This window comes from Vombatus ursinus, unplaced genomic scaffold (genome assembly GCF_900497805.2).
Source record: "Vombatus ursinus unplaced genomic scaffold, bare-nosed wombat genome assembly UNPS02005286.1, whole genome shotgun sequence".
NCBI classification, from domain to species: Eukaryota; Metazoa; Chordata; class Mammalia; order Diprotodontia; family Vombatidae; genus Vombatus; species Vombatus ursinus.
In genome coordinates this window covers 3838781-3855809 of record NW_020945064.1, presented here as the reverse complement: position 1 = coordinate 3855809, position 17029 = coordinate 3838781, and the positions used below count along the sequence as shown (strand labels likewise).

The following is a 17029-nucleotide window of genomic DNA, read 5'->3' as shown; positions in this document are numbered from 1 at the left end:
CCCAGGTCTGACAGTCTATGTTTTATGGTCCTCCCAGCTCTAACAGTCCATGTTCTAAGTTCTGTCCCAACTCTGACTCTGTGTTCTAAGCTCCTTCCCAGCTCTAACATTCCATGTTTTATGGTCTTCCCAGCTTTCAACAATCTATGTTCTAAGTTCTGTCCCAACTCTGACTCTGTGTTCTAAGCTCCTCCCCAGGTCTTATAGTCCATGTTCTAAGCTCTGTCCCAACTCTGACTCTGCGTTCTGAGCTCCTTCCCAGGTCTGACAGTACATGTTCTAAGCTCCGTCCTGACCCTGACATTCTGCCTTCTAAGCTGCCAGCTCTGACACTCTGTTCCAAGCCGCCCCAGCCCTGACTCTCTCGCTCTAAGCGCCCTCCCAGCTGTGAGCGGACAGAGCCAGCCGCCGCCCCCCCCCTTCCCGGAAGCGGCCCCGCCCCCGCGGTGAAAGGAGGAGTGGGCGGGGCCGCTCATGAATAATGGATTCTCGGGGCTGGGGGCGGGGCCTCACCCCCCGCAGGCGGGAAGGGGGAAGCGCCGGGACTCCCGGTCGGGAATGAGCCTGGCCTCGGCGGCGGTGGCGGGACCCGGGCCGGCCATGGCGGTGTGGACGAGGGCCACCAAAGCGGGGCTGGTGGAGCTGCTGCTGCGGGAGCGCTGGGTGCGGGTGGTGGCCGAGCTGAGCGGCGAGAGCCTGAGCCTGACCGGGGACGCGGCGGCCGAGACGGACCCTCCGCTGGGGCCGGTGCTGGCCGCCTTCAACGGCCTCCCCAACGGCGGCGGCGGCGGCGGCAGCGGCGGGGACTCGTTGCCCGGCAGCCCGAGCCGCGGCCTGGGCCCGCCCAGCCCGCCCGGGGCCGCGGCCGCGGCCGGGGGCTCCCCTCCCGTGCGGCGCGTGCTGGTGGTGAAGCAGGAGGCGGGCGGCCTGGGCATCAGCATCAAGGGCGGCCGCGAGAACCGGATGCCGATCCTCATCTCCAAGATCTTCCCCGGGCTGGCGGCCGACCAGAGCCGGGCGCTGCGGCTGGGCGACGCCATCCTGTCGGTGAACGGCACCGACCTGCGCCAGGCCACCCATGACCAGGCCGTGCAGGCGCTGAAGCGAGCCGGCAAGGAGGTGCTGCTGGAGGGTGAGTGGGGACGGGGGCAGGCGAGCACGGGCTTTGGCCAGGGATGTGGGACAAGACTTGGTTCCGGAGCGAGAGTGGAGACCCGGGGGAGACGAGCACGGGCTTTGGCCAGGGATATGGGACAAGACTGGGTGCTGAAGCGAGAGTGGAGACCGGGGGCGGGGGGGTGGGAGGGAGGTGAGCACGGGCTTTGACGAGGGACTGGGGCAAGACCTGGGGAGTCGGCAGGCAGGGAGGTGCTGCTGGAGAGTGAGTGGGGACCTGGGGGAGGCGAGCGCAGGCTTTGACTGGGGGGAGGGGGACGCGCTGAAGCGAGCTGGCCTGGAGGTGCTGCTCTACGGTGAGTGAGGACTGGGGGAGGTGAGCGCCGGCTTTGGCGAAGGACGGGACAGGACGGCGTGAGCCGTCCTGAAGCGAGCGGACAGGGAGGTGCTGCTGGAGAGTGAGTTGGAACCGGGGGGAGGCGAGCACAGGCTTTGCAAGAGGAGGATGGGACTGAGACAAGCCGCGCTGGACAAGGCGACAAGGAGGTCCTGCTGGAGAGTGAGTGGGGACTGGGGAAGTGGTGAGGCTAGCACAGGCTTTGGCGAGGGACCGGGGGAGCTGACGCCGGTGCAGCAATTGGCTTCGACCCCCTCCGCCCACAGTGTTCATGACTTTGTTTTGCTTGTGTCCCCTGGAACTCATACCAAGGCAGGATTCTCCTCTACCTAGTAAAGTAGGTTTCTGGTCACCAGCTTGGCATCTTGGGAAACCCCGATGACTCTTGCTGGAAAATTTCAGCGACAGCCGAAATAGTTTACATCCCTGAAAGGTTTAATTCAGATTTATTTGGGGCAAGACGGGAACTTCTAAATGTTTCCATGGGATACTTTTTCATTATTTGTTAAGGCTTGGCAGTCTCCCTGCATGACACCTATTGGATTTAACTGGAGAAGTACCAGACTGCCGCCGCCGCCTCCTTCTTTTTTTACTCCTCACTTCCCTAGATGGGTTTTTAAAAAACGCACGCCTGCTGTAGATTTGGGCATACCACCAAAATTCTGATTAATTTATGGGAATTTAACCCATCATTGACTTTCAACAATAACCCAACAAGATCTTAGCTCTTCATTGAAGGTAGAAGACTGAAAAGGCAAGTTTAGTTAATGAGCCTTAGTTTACAATGAAGGCACACCTAGTTTGAAGTTTGAGTTATTGCCAAGATAAGAGTTTTGCCCCTTTTGTTTAGTTTACAAAAGTCTGGTGCCAATCTCAGGCTTGCTTTTTAAAAGACTTTTAAAACTAGAAACTAAAAATAGAAAAATGAAATAGAATGGTACACTGGAAAGTTCAAAATTACACCTTTTTAACTGTACTTATTACTTAGAAGAGGCGGCCTTTACTAGTGGATAGAGAGTTGGCCCCCTAAACCTGGAAAAAATGGGTTCAAATCTAACCTCTGACACAGATGCGATGTGACTTAACTTCTCAGTGCTCTAGGAGCTCTTTAAAGACAGTAAATTACGAAGAAGCTGCTGACCTGCCCTAGTAGAGGACGTTAGTCACTGGAAGTTTTTTAAAACAATGAAACCACATATATGTTTAATCCTTATCCTTATTCATTATGTACATACATTAATTGTTGTTAATTTATATTTGATGGACAGTGTCATATAAACATAGTGACAATGTAACCAAATGAATAGTAGACTCTGCATAAAACTTGTGAAAGTAATGCTTAAGAAGTTCAAAGTGAGTCAGCAGTGCAACATAGCATGTGGTTTAGTATGTCAAGAGGAGTATAGTGTCCAGAAAATGGGAGTCTGACTATCTACCCTGTTCTGCTCAGATGTCATTTAGAGTATTGTGATCAGTTTTGGCTATCACATTTTAGGAAAGACTATATTTATTGACAAACTGGAGAGCAACCAGAGAAATGCCACTAATAAGGTCAGGGGCCTTGAGAGCTTACCTTCAGAGGATCTTTTTTTTTTTTTTTTAAAGGCAGTTGGGGTTAAGTGACTTGCCCAGGGTCACATAGCTAGTAAGTGTCAAGTGTTTGGTCCGAGGTCGGATTTGAACTCAGGTCCTCCTAATTCCAAGTCCAGGGCTCTATCTGAGCCACCTACCTGACCCCTACAGGATCTTTTGAAAGAAAAAAAAGAGATGGTGACATATCTTTGTAAGTACTTGAAGTTCTCTCATATGGAAGAAGAATTAGACTTATTCCATTTATCCTCAGAAAGTAGAATAAGAAGTGGGTAGAACATATAGAGAGACAGATTTAGGCTCAATGTAAAGGAAAACTTCCTAATAATTCTAATGGTCCAAAGTGGACTTAGAATGTAGATTTCCTTTCACTAGTGGTCTTGAAGTGGAGGGTATCCTGATTCAGTCATGGATTAGATTAAATGACCTTCTGATCCTGAGATTGTCTTTCTTACAGCATTAGGGTGATAACATTTTATCTGGAATTCAGAAGCAGCATTCAAAGAAAATAGAAGGCCTGTGTTGGAGTGAGGAACACCTGGGTTCAAGTCATTCCTCTGACACAAACTAGTTGTATAATTGAGAGCAAGTTGTTTAACTTCTCTGCAGTTCAAGATTTGTTACAGATGAATTGCAGATTTGCATAGGTGGAGAGAATTTTCATACCTGGACCTCCCCCAAACTAGATGAAATCACAGGGCTAGACTGAAAAAAAAAATCTGGCATGCTTCGAAAACAAGGAAGAAGTGGAATGATTCATTAAATAGGGATTTCTAAGGGGGTCCGTGGATAGATTTTTAATAGTTTTGTGAACTTGGATGGGAAAAAATACATCTTTATTCTAGGATAATTAATTTTCTCCATAAACTTATATTTTTTATTTTATGCATTTAAAAACATTCTCCAAAGGAATCCATGGATTGCCAGACTGCCAATGGAATCCTTGACACAAAAAAGGTTAACAACCCCTGCTTTCAAGGCGGGGGGGGGGGGGGGGGCAGTGTGTAGAAGTGATTTTAATGGTGATTTTAATGAAGCAAATCACCTTATTTAGAAATTTTTGAGTTAATCTTTTTATTAATTGATTCAACAAGCATTTATCAAGCACCTACTGAATGCACACTGTACTGGATGCTGGAGAGTCAGAGGAAAAAAAGCTTCTACCCTCTGTCTCTGTGAAGAAAACATCTTCACAGATATTTAAAGACAAATAATTTTGGGGGGTGTGGCACTAACAACTGGGAGTGGGGATCAAGGAAGGTCTCATGTAGGGGTTGGCACTTGAGTTGAGCTTATTTTTATTTCACTTACTGATTTCATTCAAGTCATTCGGTATTTCTTGGGTGCCAGCTTTGTACTATGGCCAATGAAAAAGAAGTAAAGTATTTGCTTATAATCTAGTTGGTATTTTATGTATTTGTATTCTTTTTCTCCAAGGGCAAAAAAAAAATGCAGGATTACTTTTCGCCAGCTGTAGTTATAGGTACTGAGGGAAAAACAACCTGTAGAATGATCATAGGAGTTTGAGGATAATCATTCAAGGAAGGGTGCTTGGGAGAGATGAATCTCGAGTCAGATCTCAAAGAAGTGGTGGATAAATAAGACAGAGGTGGGTCAGGAGAGCATTCTAGATAAAAGAATTGTAGGAACAAAAAGACAAAGGGGAGAGAGACAGCCAACAAACTAAAAGTTAGAGGTAACTCTGGCGACGGCGTTTTCGATTGTTCCCAGATTTGATTGCGCTTATTTGGAAAAGGGCCCTTTGGTGTAAGTAAATCACATAACATGCCTTTCTTATGAAATCATGTGATCTCAATTTTGGGCTAATCAGGATGTGGCCCTCTAGATCCTCAAGTGCAGCCCTTCGAATCAAAGGACCTAGAGGCTGCAGATTCTTCCTCACCCCAGCTAATCCTTTTCTTAAAAAATATGTGTGTGTGTGTGTGTGTATACTGGTGGAATTAGAGAACTATTTACTTTAGTGTTAATAAACGGAGTAAAATAATTTTTTTGTGCGGCTCAGGCAAAGTTTTTGTTTCCTAGTGAATTTATGTTAATATGCCGTCAAAGCTCTTATAGACACCAAGCATTTATTAAATACCTACTGTGTAAGATGCTCTGCTATGTGTTAGGACTACAGAGTCCACAAAGTAGTTCCTGATCTCAAGGAGCTCACCTCTTGAAAGAAAAAGCATTTGTAGATAGATCCCTGATTTTGTGGGGTGCAAGCAGTAGCAGCTGGGGAAGGGCTTCATGTAGGATCTAGCACTTGAACTGAGCCTTGAAGGAAGCTAGAGATTTTGTGAGGTGGAAGTGAAGGAGTCCCTTACAGGTAAGGGAACAGCCTTTCAAAGGCCAGGAGATGGGAGATGGCATGTCAAAGAGAGGTAATAACCAGCAAGTCAGTGTGGCTGAACTATAGAGAATTTGAAGGAGAGTAATGTGTAACTAATCACTCAGTCAATGCGTGCTTCTTAAGTATCTACCATGTACTGGGCACTGACTATGGGAAGTGCTGGCGATACAAAAACCAAAAGGAAAGGTAGTTCCCGCCCTCAAGGGGCTTACAATCAAACGGTGGAAGACAGACAACACACTGAGAAGCTGAGGGGTCTGGGGAAGGTACCTGGTTCCCTAGGGGTGATCAGGAAGTCCAGAGGAGTGCAGCCAGGTGGGAAATGGAGAAATGATTGGCTTAGGAACCCTCCTTAATCCTCTTTAAGGAGAGACACGGCCTTTAAAACCCTCCAATCAGAGGAGACTCGGAATTGTGGCTCAACATATGGAATCTGCCATTATATTCATGTATGACTTGTGCGGTATTCAGTGGTCGCTATTGCAGACTGTCAAAGCCTCCAAACTATTCGAGGTAGTTTGAAGTTTGCAGTCAATATCATCAGTAACGCTGGTAATAAAAGTAACTAACATATAGCACTTGAAAGTTTGCAGAGAACATATATAACTTACGTTAAATTACTTACCCTCTTAGAAAGGAGTGAGAGGAGGGAAGGAGGGAGAAAATTTGGAACTCAAAATTTTATTAAAAATTAATGTTTAAAATTGTCTTTATGTGCAATTTGAAAAAATAAAATACTATTTCAAAGAAAAAAAGTTTGCAAAGACTTTGTATTATTTGATCTCACTGCAGCTGGATAAGGTAGGTAAAAATTGAGTTTCAGAGAAATTAAGTAAATTGCCTCTGGTTTTAGGGATGAGATTTGAACCCAAGACTTCTTGATTCCAGGTCCAACAGACCAAATTGGAGGCTAGGGCCCACCAAGGGGGTCGTGGCCTGACTCCCAAGGGTGTGTTGTCAAGCCCCACCCTCTCCTTATTGCCATTTGTGGGACTAGTTTCCAACACATCAACCCACCCGTGCCCTCCAGCACTCCCTCACTCTTTCCCCCTTCCGTTTGCTATGCATGTTCCCAACTTCTCATCTTTCTGCCCTGGGTATCAGCCTCTCGGGGTAGTAAAAACGTTTCTGGGTGTCCAGAGCAGCAGGCGTCACTGGGGAAGTTCCCCACTTGCCTCCCTGTACCCACCCTCGTTCTGCCAGCTGACCGAGTGGCCGTTAGCAGGTGTGCCTCAGAGGGCAGGCTCTGATCTATTTCATTTTGGGTGATTAGGCCAGGATGAGCAGGCATGGATGAGTTGGGTTCTGCCCAAACCCACTCCTTTTCTGAGCTTCAAAAGCACTTGCTAAGCTGTTCACCCACATTGTCATCCTTGGTGCAGCCTTGGTACCCTTTTTAAATCCTAACTCTCCCTCCATCCACATAAGCCAAGTCTTGTCATTTTCTTTTTCTTTTGCATGAGGCAATCGGGGTTAAGTGACTTCCCCAGGGTCACACAGCTAGTAAGTGTCAAGTCTCTGGTCTGAGATCGGATTTGAACTCTGGTCCTCCTGATGCCAGGGACGGTGCTCTATCCATTGCGCCACCTAGCTGCCCCTTCTCATTTTTACCTCCGCATCTCTCACACCCTTCCTCCTTCTACTCCTACAGCTGCCATCCTAGTTCAGACCCCCATCACCTCTCACCTGAGCTATCCCCAAGTAGCCTCCTGAGTTTTCTCCTTGCCTCACTTCCCTTCCTTCTCCAATCCATAGAGCTACCAAAGTGATTTTCTTAAAACAGGTTTGACCAAGTCACTCACCTTCTAAACTCCACTGGCTCCCTGTTGACTACAACATGAAATATTATTTCATCTTTATTTCATTCTTTAAAAATTTATATTTTTGCATAAGTTTTATAATGTGCACAAGTATTAGTATTATAGTATGGTAAGTAGTACAATATAGCAGTATAATATAGTACATTTATGAAATGTATAAACCAGTAAATATTCACATTGGACGGATATGCTTGAAAATTTTTCGGGATGAGGTGTACAATCAAGAAAGCTTAAGATCACTGAACTTGGTTACAGCGCATGGAGCAAATGTCACACAAAATGGCTTAGCTCACCCTGTGTGACATACGCGTTGCTACGAAGAAGGCTTTTTAGCTCTGCAATGATAAGTATCTATTTACTACCATTTAGCTATGTATCATATGAAGCTTTTTGTAATTTTAGCTCTCTGGCTTTGTAAACAAAAACATCAGTAAAATAAGACAAGAGACTTTTATGATTTGAGATGTGGGGAATATGTGTGAATATGTTAAGATACTTGGAAACTTTGAGGCAGCCCAAAGGTGTTCAACTCGAGAACAGCTGTCTCATCCCAGTAAGAAAAAGGAGTTTTTTCCATGGCCCTGAAATTTTCGAATTGTACCCTTCAGACATCATCCTTTTGTTTTTGTTTTAAATTTTTTTATATTATTCAGAACTTGACAGACATGAATATTTCCATATTCATGGGAAAAAGGATTGTGGATAAAATTATGAATCTCTACAGTTGCCTGAGAGTTAGTTTCTAAGCTGCCCTGCTAGCTTGTCCAGTCCCTTCTGAATTTCCTGATGGTCTCTTTTGTGCATTTCAAAAAATGCTTCATTGACGCTTTTCTTTCTTTTCTTTCACTATCACTAGTCACCTTCCCTCAGCTTCCCAATTTTTTTTAACCTCCCTTGTTACAAAGTGTAGTGGAGCAAAGCTATGTCTGCAAACAGATGTCTCATTCTACACCTTCAGTCCATCACCTCTCTGTCTCATCATTGTTCCCCTGGAGGTGTGCTGGGCCATTGCATTAATAATTATTATTCAGTCCTACCAAGTTGTTTTTCCTTACAGCCCTTGTGCTCATTGTGTGAATTGTTCTGGTTCTTTTTGCTTTACTCTGTATCCAGTTAGGTGAGTCCTCCCAGATTTCTTTGAATCCTTCCCTCCTGTCATTTCTTATAGTGCGACAATATTCCATTATATTCACAGACCATAATTTATTCAACCATTCCCTAATTTGTGGGCACTGGAGCTGCTATGGATATTTTTGTATGTTTGGGTCTTTTCCCTCCTATCTTTTTGGGGTGTATGCCTAGTAGTGGTATCACTGTGTCAAACATACATCAGATTTTTCAAAGTTTGAAAAATATTGCCCCCCAATGACAACATATTGATGAATTCTGCTAGGGTAGTTACATAATTTCAAACACTCTCCCTTCCATCACCACTCATTCTCCTGTCCCACTCCTATGGAAAATTTATAGTTATCTGTTTTCCTGTAGTTAAAATCGGGGAACTGTAAACCAAAGTGTATCCCCTGATTTTAGCTCTTTGTGAGAAAGAGAGAGAATTAACCAAGACACTGTCTGTTTTTTGTGTTTTATCTAATATTTAGTGTTTAGGGCAGCTAGGTGGTGTGGTGGATAGAGCATTGGGCCTGGAGTCAGGAAGATCTGAGTTCATATTTAACCTCAGACACACACTAGCTGTGTGACCTTGGACAAGTCACTTCACCCTGCCTGCCTCAGTTTCCTTATCTGTAAAATGAGCTGGAGAAGGAATGACAAACCATTGCAGTGTCTTTGCAAAGAAAATCCCAAATGGGGTCAAGGAGTCACATGCTACTGAACAAACAACACGACGTTTGTTGAATGAATGTTAGAACTAGGGCTAGAGTCATAGAATAATACACTTTACATTCCAAAATGAGCACATTTGGTTGAAAAATGAAGTGGCTTGTACAAGGTCACCGAGCAAGCTGCTGATAAAATTGAGCTCAAATTTCCTCTTGAGTCATCTCTCCAAATCACTAACCTATATTGCCTTCAATAGAATTGATAATAGTTTTATACCAGCATACACCTACCTTAACATTATTCGTGAGACTGTAGGTTTAGAGCTGAAAGGTTTCCTGGAGAATCTTCCTAGGCTTTTCATTTTACACATGAAGCAGCTGAGGCCCAGAGAGCTAGTGGCCTGGTTGGGATTCAGATCTCCGATACCAAAATGATCCTTTGAAAATATGGTATTTGTAAAAAAAAAACAACAACAACAACAACAAAACCAAACGAACAAATAAAAATCAGAGGGGCCTTTAGTGGTTTAAGAGTTTCAAATAGATGATTGGCTGATTAACATTACGTTGGGGTTTTACCAACATGGCGTAATATATTAACTATCAATATCACAAAAAACATTACTAATCAGGGCGGCATAATGCAGGGGATGACTAATAGGCCTATTTATTCCAAAATAAGTAATTAAGATTTTGGATGAGAAGTGATTTTTCCAGCATCACCTCAAAGTAATGATGTTTTTGGCCATAGAGGAATCCTTAACCAGACTATTTTATACCCGTGTTTATTTGCACAATGTGCTTTGACCTTCCCTGATCATTTTGTGTTCTACTGTTTAAGGTGAATGAATGTTGTCCAGTCGTCTCCAACTCTCTGTGATCCCATTTTGGGGTTTTCTTGACGGAGATACTGGAGTGGTCCTTCTCCAGCTCATTTTACAGATGAGGAAACTGAGGCAAACAGGGTCAAGTGACTTGTCCTGAGTGGAAGATGAGTTCCTGATTCCAGGCCCAGCGTTCTATCCACTGCTCCACCTAGCTGCCCCATGCCTGAAACTGTTAAGATAAGTCTACTGTTAAGGCAGTTTCGACTGACTTAACTATATCAGCCCCATAAGGTTTTCTGATCTACTACCTGGATACCTTGTAATTCTCAAATAAAAAGCACCGAAACTAAACATCCAACAGATGGTTACAGAACAACATCAAATAGACATTTACATCTATAATTCACATTCCTATCAATACAAAAGAAAAGCCATTTCAGCTACTTCTGGAGAAGGGTTGTAAACAAAAGTTATTTTTAAAAATTAGTCTATGTTTACAGGCCTCAGTATCAATGATAATGTTCCCAGGAGGGAATATAAATTCACACTCACTGGGAAGTTAAAGGCTTCACATGCTAAGTATTGAGATGAGGAAAGAGACATCAAAGAAGAAGATGGAAAAATTACGTTGGGAATGCAGGACAGGAGCACCAGCTTGGTTGTAGTGTAGGAGAATTTCTGAACCAATTAGTAAATAAGAAAAAAGGGAGAAGGTACCTGAATTGGAGAAAGTGGCAGTTAACCCAAACTCCTTGGTGCTTCATTCCCACTTCAGCCACAAAAGCCTATTTTGTGGGGCAGCTAGGTGGTGAAGTGGATAGAGCTCCGGCCTTGGAGTCAGGAGGATCTGAGTTCAAATTAGGCCTCAGACACTTGACACTTTTTTGTTTTTTTAATTTGCGTAGGCAATGGGGTTAAGTGACTTGCCCAGGGTCATGCAGCTAGTAAGTGTTATGTGTCTGAGGCCGAATTTGAACTCAGGTCCTCCTGAATCCAGGGCCAGTGCTTTATCCACTTTACCGCTTAGCTGGCCCCGGACACCTGACACTTATTAGCTATGTGACCCTGGGCAAGTTACTTAACCCCGATTGCCTCAGGGGGAAAAAAAAAAGCCTATCTTGATCATAGCTACACTGGACACCAAAACAATCATTTTTTCGACTAATGTTGATTGATCTATACAAATAGAGTGCCCCAGGATGAGCAGAACCTGTATTGTAGTGTTGTTTTATTTCTGTTTGGTTGTGGGCAAATATTGCTGAAGTTACTAGACTGCAAAATCAAAGAAGGTGATTTGGCCTGCTAAACCACCACATTTTTTCCACTTCATCTAGGATGAGTTCATAAATCAAAAAAAGTTTTAATTTAGATTTATGTGATAAGGTTATATCATTTAAATATTTTACAAAGGTCCAATTCTAAAAATTAATAACAATATTATTAGCCTTTTGCATTTATGTAATTTTTCTGCAGAAATTATAACCCTAAAATAGATTAACAGGGATGTTTTTATAATTTTTTTTTAAATTTAGCTTTTCTAATAATAATAGCCAGTATTTATATAGCACTTCAAGATTTGCAAATATTATTTCGTTTAATCCTCACGACAACCCTGTGTGGTAGGTGCTTTTATTATCCCCATTTTACAGATGGGGAAACTGAAGTAAGGGTCTTTCTCAAGGTCCCATGATGAGTAGGTCTCTATCCCCTGGGCTACCCTGCTGTGCCTGCCTTTGGTGAGGGGGGAGGAGCAAAGGATTCAGAGGTAGAAGGTCTAGGTTTGAATGTCACCTCTGGTCTCTTGGGCAAACCCCTCATCCTATCTGGGCCTCAGTTTCCTTGTCTGTAAAATGAAAGTATTGGCCTAGATGATCTCATAAGATCTCTTCTGCAACTAAAGCCTGTGGTTTTCCCAAAAATTGGTGTCTTAAGTGAGATGGTTGTTCTGTTTGTAGGAAAACGGGGAAGATGGGAGTTGGGTGTTCTTTTCACCTCATAAAGTTGCTGTTATGTAGTTATCATGGGCTCGGTGGTGGTTGTTTAGCTATGCCCAGGCTCCAGTGCCTAGAAGGCACTTAGTGAGGAGTTAAACCTTCTTCATTGATTAATTGAATAGGTGGCTTTTCTTTTTTCAGTTAAGGAGGTGAGGTCCTCATTTAAGGATACGGAAAGCCAGGCCCAAGGTCAAGTCAGGGTGAAGTACTTCTGATTTCCTGGGTGTGGGAGGTCCCTTGTGGGAAGATCCTTTATATGAGCAGCTACCTCTCAGAGAGCTGTCTGACCTGCAGATAGGTTTAAGGAATTGCTCAGTGTTGTGGTAAGTGTCACAAGTAAGAACCTGACCCCAGGTCTGCCTCTGTCCTCACTATAAACCAAGGTCATGGTAGTGCTTGGACTGAAACCCAGATCTCCTGTATGTTTATTGGGTATTATGTGTTCTTCCTTTGCTAGGCATTGTGGGGGATGCAAAAAAAAAAAATCCAATTGAAGAGAAAAAACCATTAAATTTTTAAGTGTGTGGTACTGGCTACATCTGTGGAGGGAATTCAGGGCTGTGGCCTGTAGCCATCAGACCAGGCTTTGTGGAGAAGGTGAGATTGATTTTAGGTCTTAAAAGAGGGGCAAGCACCAGCCCTGGAGTCAGGAGGACCTGAGTTCAAATACGGCCTCAGACACATAATACTTAATTAGCTTCGTGACTCTGGGCAAGTCACGTAACCCCAATTACATCACCAGAAAAAAAAAAAAAACCAAGATGGGCAGGATTTCAGTAAGGGAAGGGGATTCCAGGCAAGGTTGAACAATAGAAGTGGATGTGGGAGTTCGTGTGACATGGAGCCAAGCGGCCTGAGTGAAGGGCAGGAGGTGTCAATGTTAGACTGACACAGTATGAAACAGCCAGATTTCAAAGGGCCTTCAGCACCAGGAAGGGCACTTTGAACTTGATGCTTTATTAGTAGGAAGCTGTTGAAGTTTTTGATCAAGCAGTGAAAACTTGTCAGGATGTGAGGAATATTTTGGGAAAAAACGGTACTGGTGCTTTGCCTGTTAATAAGGCATTGTCTTGGGTTCACAGATAAACAACAGCGACAATAATTGATAGCATTTATATAGTGCCTACTGTGTATCAGGAACTGTGCTAAGGGATTTACAAATGTCTTATTTGACCCTCACAACTCTCGAAGGTAGGTGCTATTATTATCATCATCCTAGTTTTACAGTTGAGGAAACAGAGGCAGAGAGAGGTTAAGCAACTTGCCCAGGATCAGACAGCTAGTGGCTAAGGCTAGATTTGAACTCAGACCTTTGGGACCTCAAACCCAAAACTGAATCCACTGTGCCGCCTAGCTGCCTTATAAAAAAACAGTCACTGCCCAGTAGTACCTGATCTTTATTTATATGGTGCTTTTAAGATTTTCAAGGCATGAGTTAATGAGGGCCTGGACTGGGTGAAAGATTAGCTATGATGCCTTTGAGGTTTTTAACCTGGGCCATAAGATTCCCCTTGATAAAAATGAGAAGTGGATAAGAAAACCTGTATGCGTTTCAGTTTCATCATAATATATGTACTGTGAGATGGAATCCCAGGCTACGTGTAACTCTGTCTATCTGATAGTGACAGTGATTGAAAAGGCAGACTGGTAGTCATCGTGTATATGATGGTCAAATCCTTGGTTACGGTATCTTTGACTCCAAACTGTAGTTTCTTAATTCACAGGCAGAGAGCTTATGGAAAATGTCTTTGACTTCTCCCAGGAGAGAACATGGATGAATCACATATAGCTAAAGATGCAGGATATTGTATCTACGGAAACATATCAAGTTGATTTCAGTTATGTGCCCAGATATTTCCTCAGTTTCTCGATGCCTATCTCTGGTAAACTTTTCCCTGAGTGGCCTCTGAGGAAATGCCTTGGGATGTGCTAACTGGACTTGTAATGCCTTCATGAAATTTGCCCTCTAGTTAAAAATGCCATTTAGGTCAATAATCCTGTATATGAAAAGTGCTGATGGTTGACAATTGACGAGAGGACAATGATGTTAGTCAGGAATGCAAGAGTGATATCCAGCTTCCTTGAATGTTATCTTAGGCTTGGTAACACAGGGGTGGAAAACCTGGAGCCTCGTTGACCACAAGTGGCCCCCTAGGTCCTCAGGTGTAGCCCTCTGACTGAATCTGAACTTCACAGAACAAGACCCCTTAATAAAAATAAACATGTGGCCCCAAGGCCTCATGTTCCCCACCCCTGGTTTAACATATCGAACTTGTTCAGAGCTATATTTCCACATAAGCCTGGGATAATTTTACAACTATATTGCTAGGATATTTCAGAACATGACATTCTTAAGTTACGGAATATGTATTACACTAATTTATTTTTTGTTATTTTATTTGGGGCATTTCTGTCTACACCTTTCTTTCATCTTAATGTAGATTTTGGAAGTTATGCACAGCAAGTTCTGTTAAGTGAGAAGTCTTTGCTTACTACTTCTCCCTTCCAAGCTTTATACAAAGTGAATATCTACGAGTGGGAAAATATTTGAAAAAAGGTGTTTTTATGTAGCATGTAGCTAATAATAGTATTTATTAGGCCAATTTGTTTGGAACATAAGAGTGTGTGAAAGAGGGAGGTGTACAAAAAGCCTGGAACAGTGGGTTGGAGCCGGATTGTGAAGGGCAAAACTAGACAATACAGACAGGAGCTTATTGTTGAGGTCACAGAAGCTTCTGGAGCAGGGGGTGATAGGGTCGGTCAGATGTGTGCTTCAGGAGTATCAGTTTGTCAGCGGTGTGGAAGATAAATTGAGAAGGGGTGATTGGATGAAGGGGAACCACTTGGGAAGCAGTTGGTAGTGATCCTGGTGAAAGCTAACGAGGGCCTGAAGTGAGATGATGTCTGTGTGAATGAAGAGAAGGGAATGAATGAGAGACAGATAGATTGGGGAAGTAAAATTGACAAAACTTGACCACTGAGTGGGGTTGAGGGAGGGTGAGGAGCTGAGCCTGACTCTGAGGTTGCCAGTGTGGCTGAGTGGGAAAGTGATGGTGCCCTCAACAAAATGAGGCAAGTTAGAAAGAGGGCAGGAGGTGGGCTTTGGGAGGAGGGAGAATTTGCTCATTTTGCACATCTTGAGTTTGAGGTGCCTCCGGATGTGCACTTAGAGATGTTCAGTAGGCAATTTGGGGGGTAGGGGACTGGAGTTCTAGATGAAGGCTGGGGTTGGATAGGATAGATTTGGTCCACAATGAGAACACCAGTGAGGAGGCAGACAGATGAGAAGAAGGCCCAAGACAAAATGCTGAGGTACACCCAGGAATAGGCTTTGGGACTAGGGTGGTGCTCCAGCAAAGGAGATGGAAGAAGGAGCAAGCATTTGAGAAGAGGTGTGGGGTAGGGGTGAGGCTGGGCTTCAGATACCGCAAAGTCAAATGCATAAGGGCAGAGAAAGTGCAGAGGATTTGTGTTTCCATCTGCACCTCCACTTGGGTTCAACTCCACAGAACAAGATACCTTGGACCCTGTTGTCCGCTCGCCACCCCTTCCCTTCCAGCTTCCTTTCGTGTGTTGTCTTCCTTCACTAGACTGTAAGCTCTTTGAGGGCAGGTACAGTCTTTATTTTTCTTATTTGTACCCACAGCATTCAGCACAGTGCCAAACACATAGTCAGTGCTTAATAAATGTTTATCACATTGAAAAGTTAAGAAATTGCTGGTAACTTGAGAGAGAGCAGTTTCATTTTATAAGGAGAAGAAATCAAGTGGAGGCAATTTTTGTAGACGACTTTTTTTCCAGGAGTTTTGAAAGGGAGGGAAGATAGGATGGCAGCTGGAGAGGAAGGTAGGGTCAGGTGAAGGTTTTTTAAGGATGAGGAAAGATCTGGGCATGCTTGTGATCGTTGAGAAAAGAGCTGGCAGATAGGGAGAGATTGAAATTAGGTAGGTAATAAGGTTCAGATAGTCATCTTCATGTGTTGAATACTAGCTGCTAAATGTTGGGGTGGATATTGGAGAGGACACAACAAAAGAATCACAGAACTTCAGACTTGGATAGGAGTGACTGTCCAGTCCAATCGAGGTCTGACCAAAAGAGTTTCCCCTCTAACACAGCCAGCAAGTGGTTCTCTAACCAGTACCTGAAGACCTTCAAGTGAGAGGGGCCCTTCCTAGTTCCCGAGGTGCCCCATTACACTTGGGAATAGCTCTTGTTAGAATGTTTTCTCCTTCTGCTCTTAACGTGGTGCCTGGCAACTTGGCACCTCTTAATAAATGCTTTTGACTTGGCTAATCAAGCTGGAGTTGGCCTCTTTGTAACTTCCTACCCATTGTTCCTACTTCTGCCCTCTAGGAAAGAAACAGGAAACATAATCCCTATAGACCATATCCTTACTCAAGTGGCCTAGTTTAACAGCTAATTAAAAAGGGACACAAAGGAAAAGCCATAGAACATCTTCAAAGATACTTATAAATTCTTTTGTTGTTCAGGTATTTTAGTCTTCACTTGGCAGAGATACTGGAATGGTTTGCCATTTCCTTCTCCAGCTCATTTTACAGATGAGGAACTGAGGCAAACAGGGTGAAGTGACTTGTCCAGGGTCACACAACTAGTAAGTGTATGAGTCTGGATTTGAACTCAGGTCATCCTGACTCCAGGCCTGGCACTCTGTCCACTGTGATGTCATCTTGCCACGTAAATTCTTTTACACTGTTGTAGTACGTTATATATTGCAAATGTATTCTGATTTAAAGTTCTGCTTTGATGCTCACGTAATCAGCCAGCATTGTTAGTGACCTGCTAGGTGGTAGGTACTGGGCTGGGCACTGGGGATTCAAAGACAAACTGGAAATATTCCTGCTGGCCATCAATCAACGAGCTTCTCTTAATCCCTTTGCTTTGTGCCGGGCACTGTGCTAAGTGCTGAAGAAAAGAAGAACCATACACAGTTGTGGTCCTTGTCAAAGGGCTTACGTGATAACAGGAGACTGCATGTATGTGCGTGTGTCGGCAAAACGTGGCGTAAAACATGGTGTTCTTAGTTTTCTCTGAGAGAAGAATCATCTCCCTGTACTCATCTCAAGTCAGACTCCATGGAGTCCTGTGTTCAGATCCAGACTGTGTGGACCGAAGATGTTGATCAGCTGG

At 44.0% G+C, this 17029-nt stretch overlaps 1 protein-coding gene across 1 annotated transcript in view; it reads left to right on the top strand.

Moving 5' to 3' along the window:
* The first annotated feature begins 558 nt into the window (after positions 1-558).
* SNTB2 (syntrophin beta 2) overlaps positions 559-17029 on the top strand; it is a 110233-nt gene continuing 93762 nt past the window's right edge. Inside the window, exon 1 of the mRNA XM_027846514.1 lies at positions 559-1132. Within this exon, the coding sequence (XP_027702315.1) occupies positions 559-1132 (574 nt within the window). The remainder of the gene's footprint in view (positions 1133-17029) is intronic.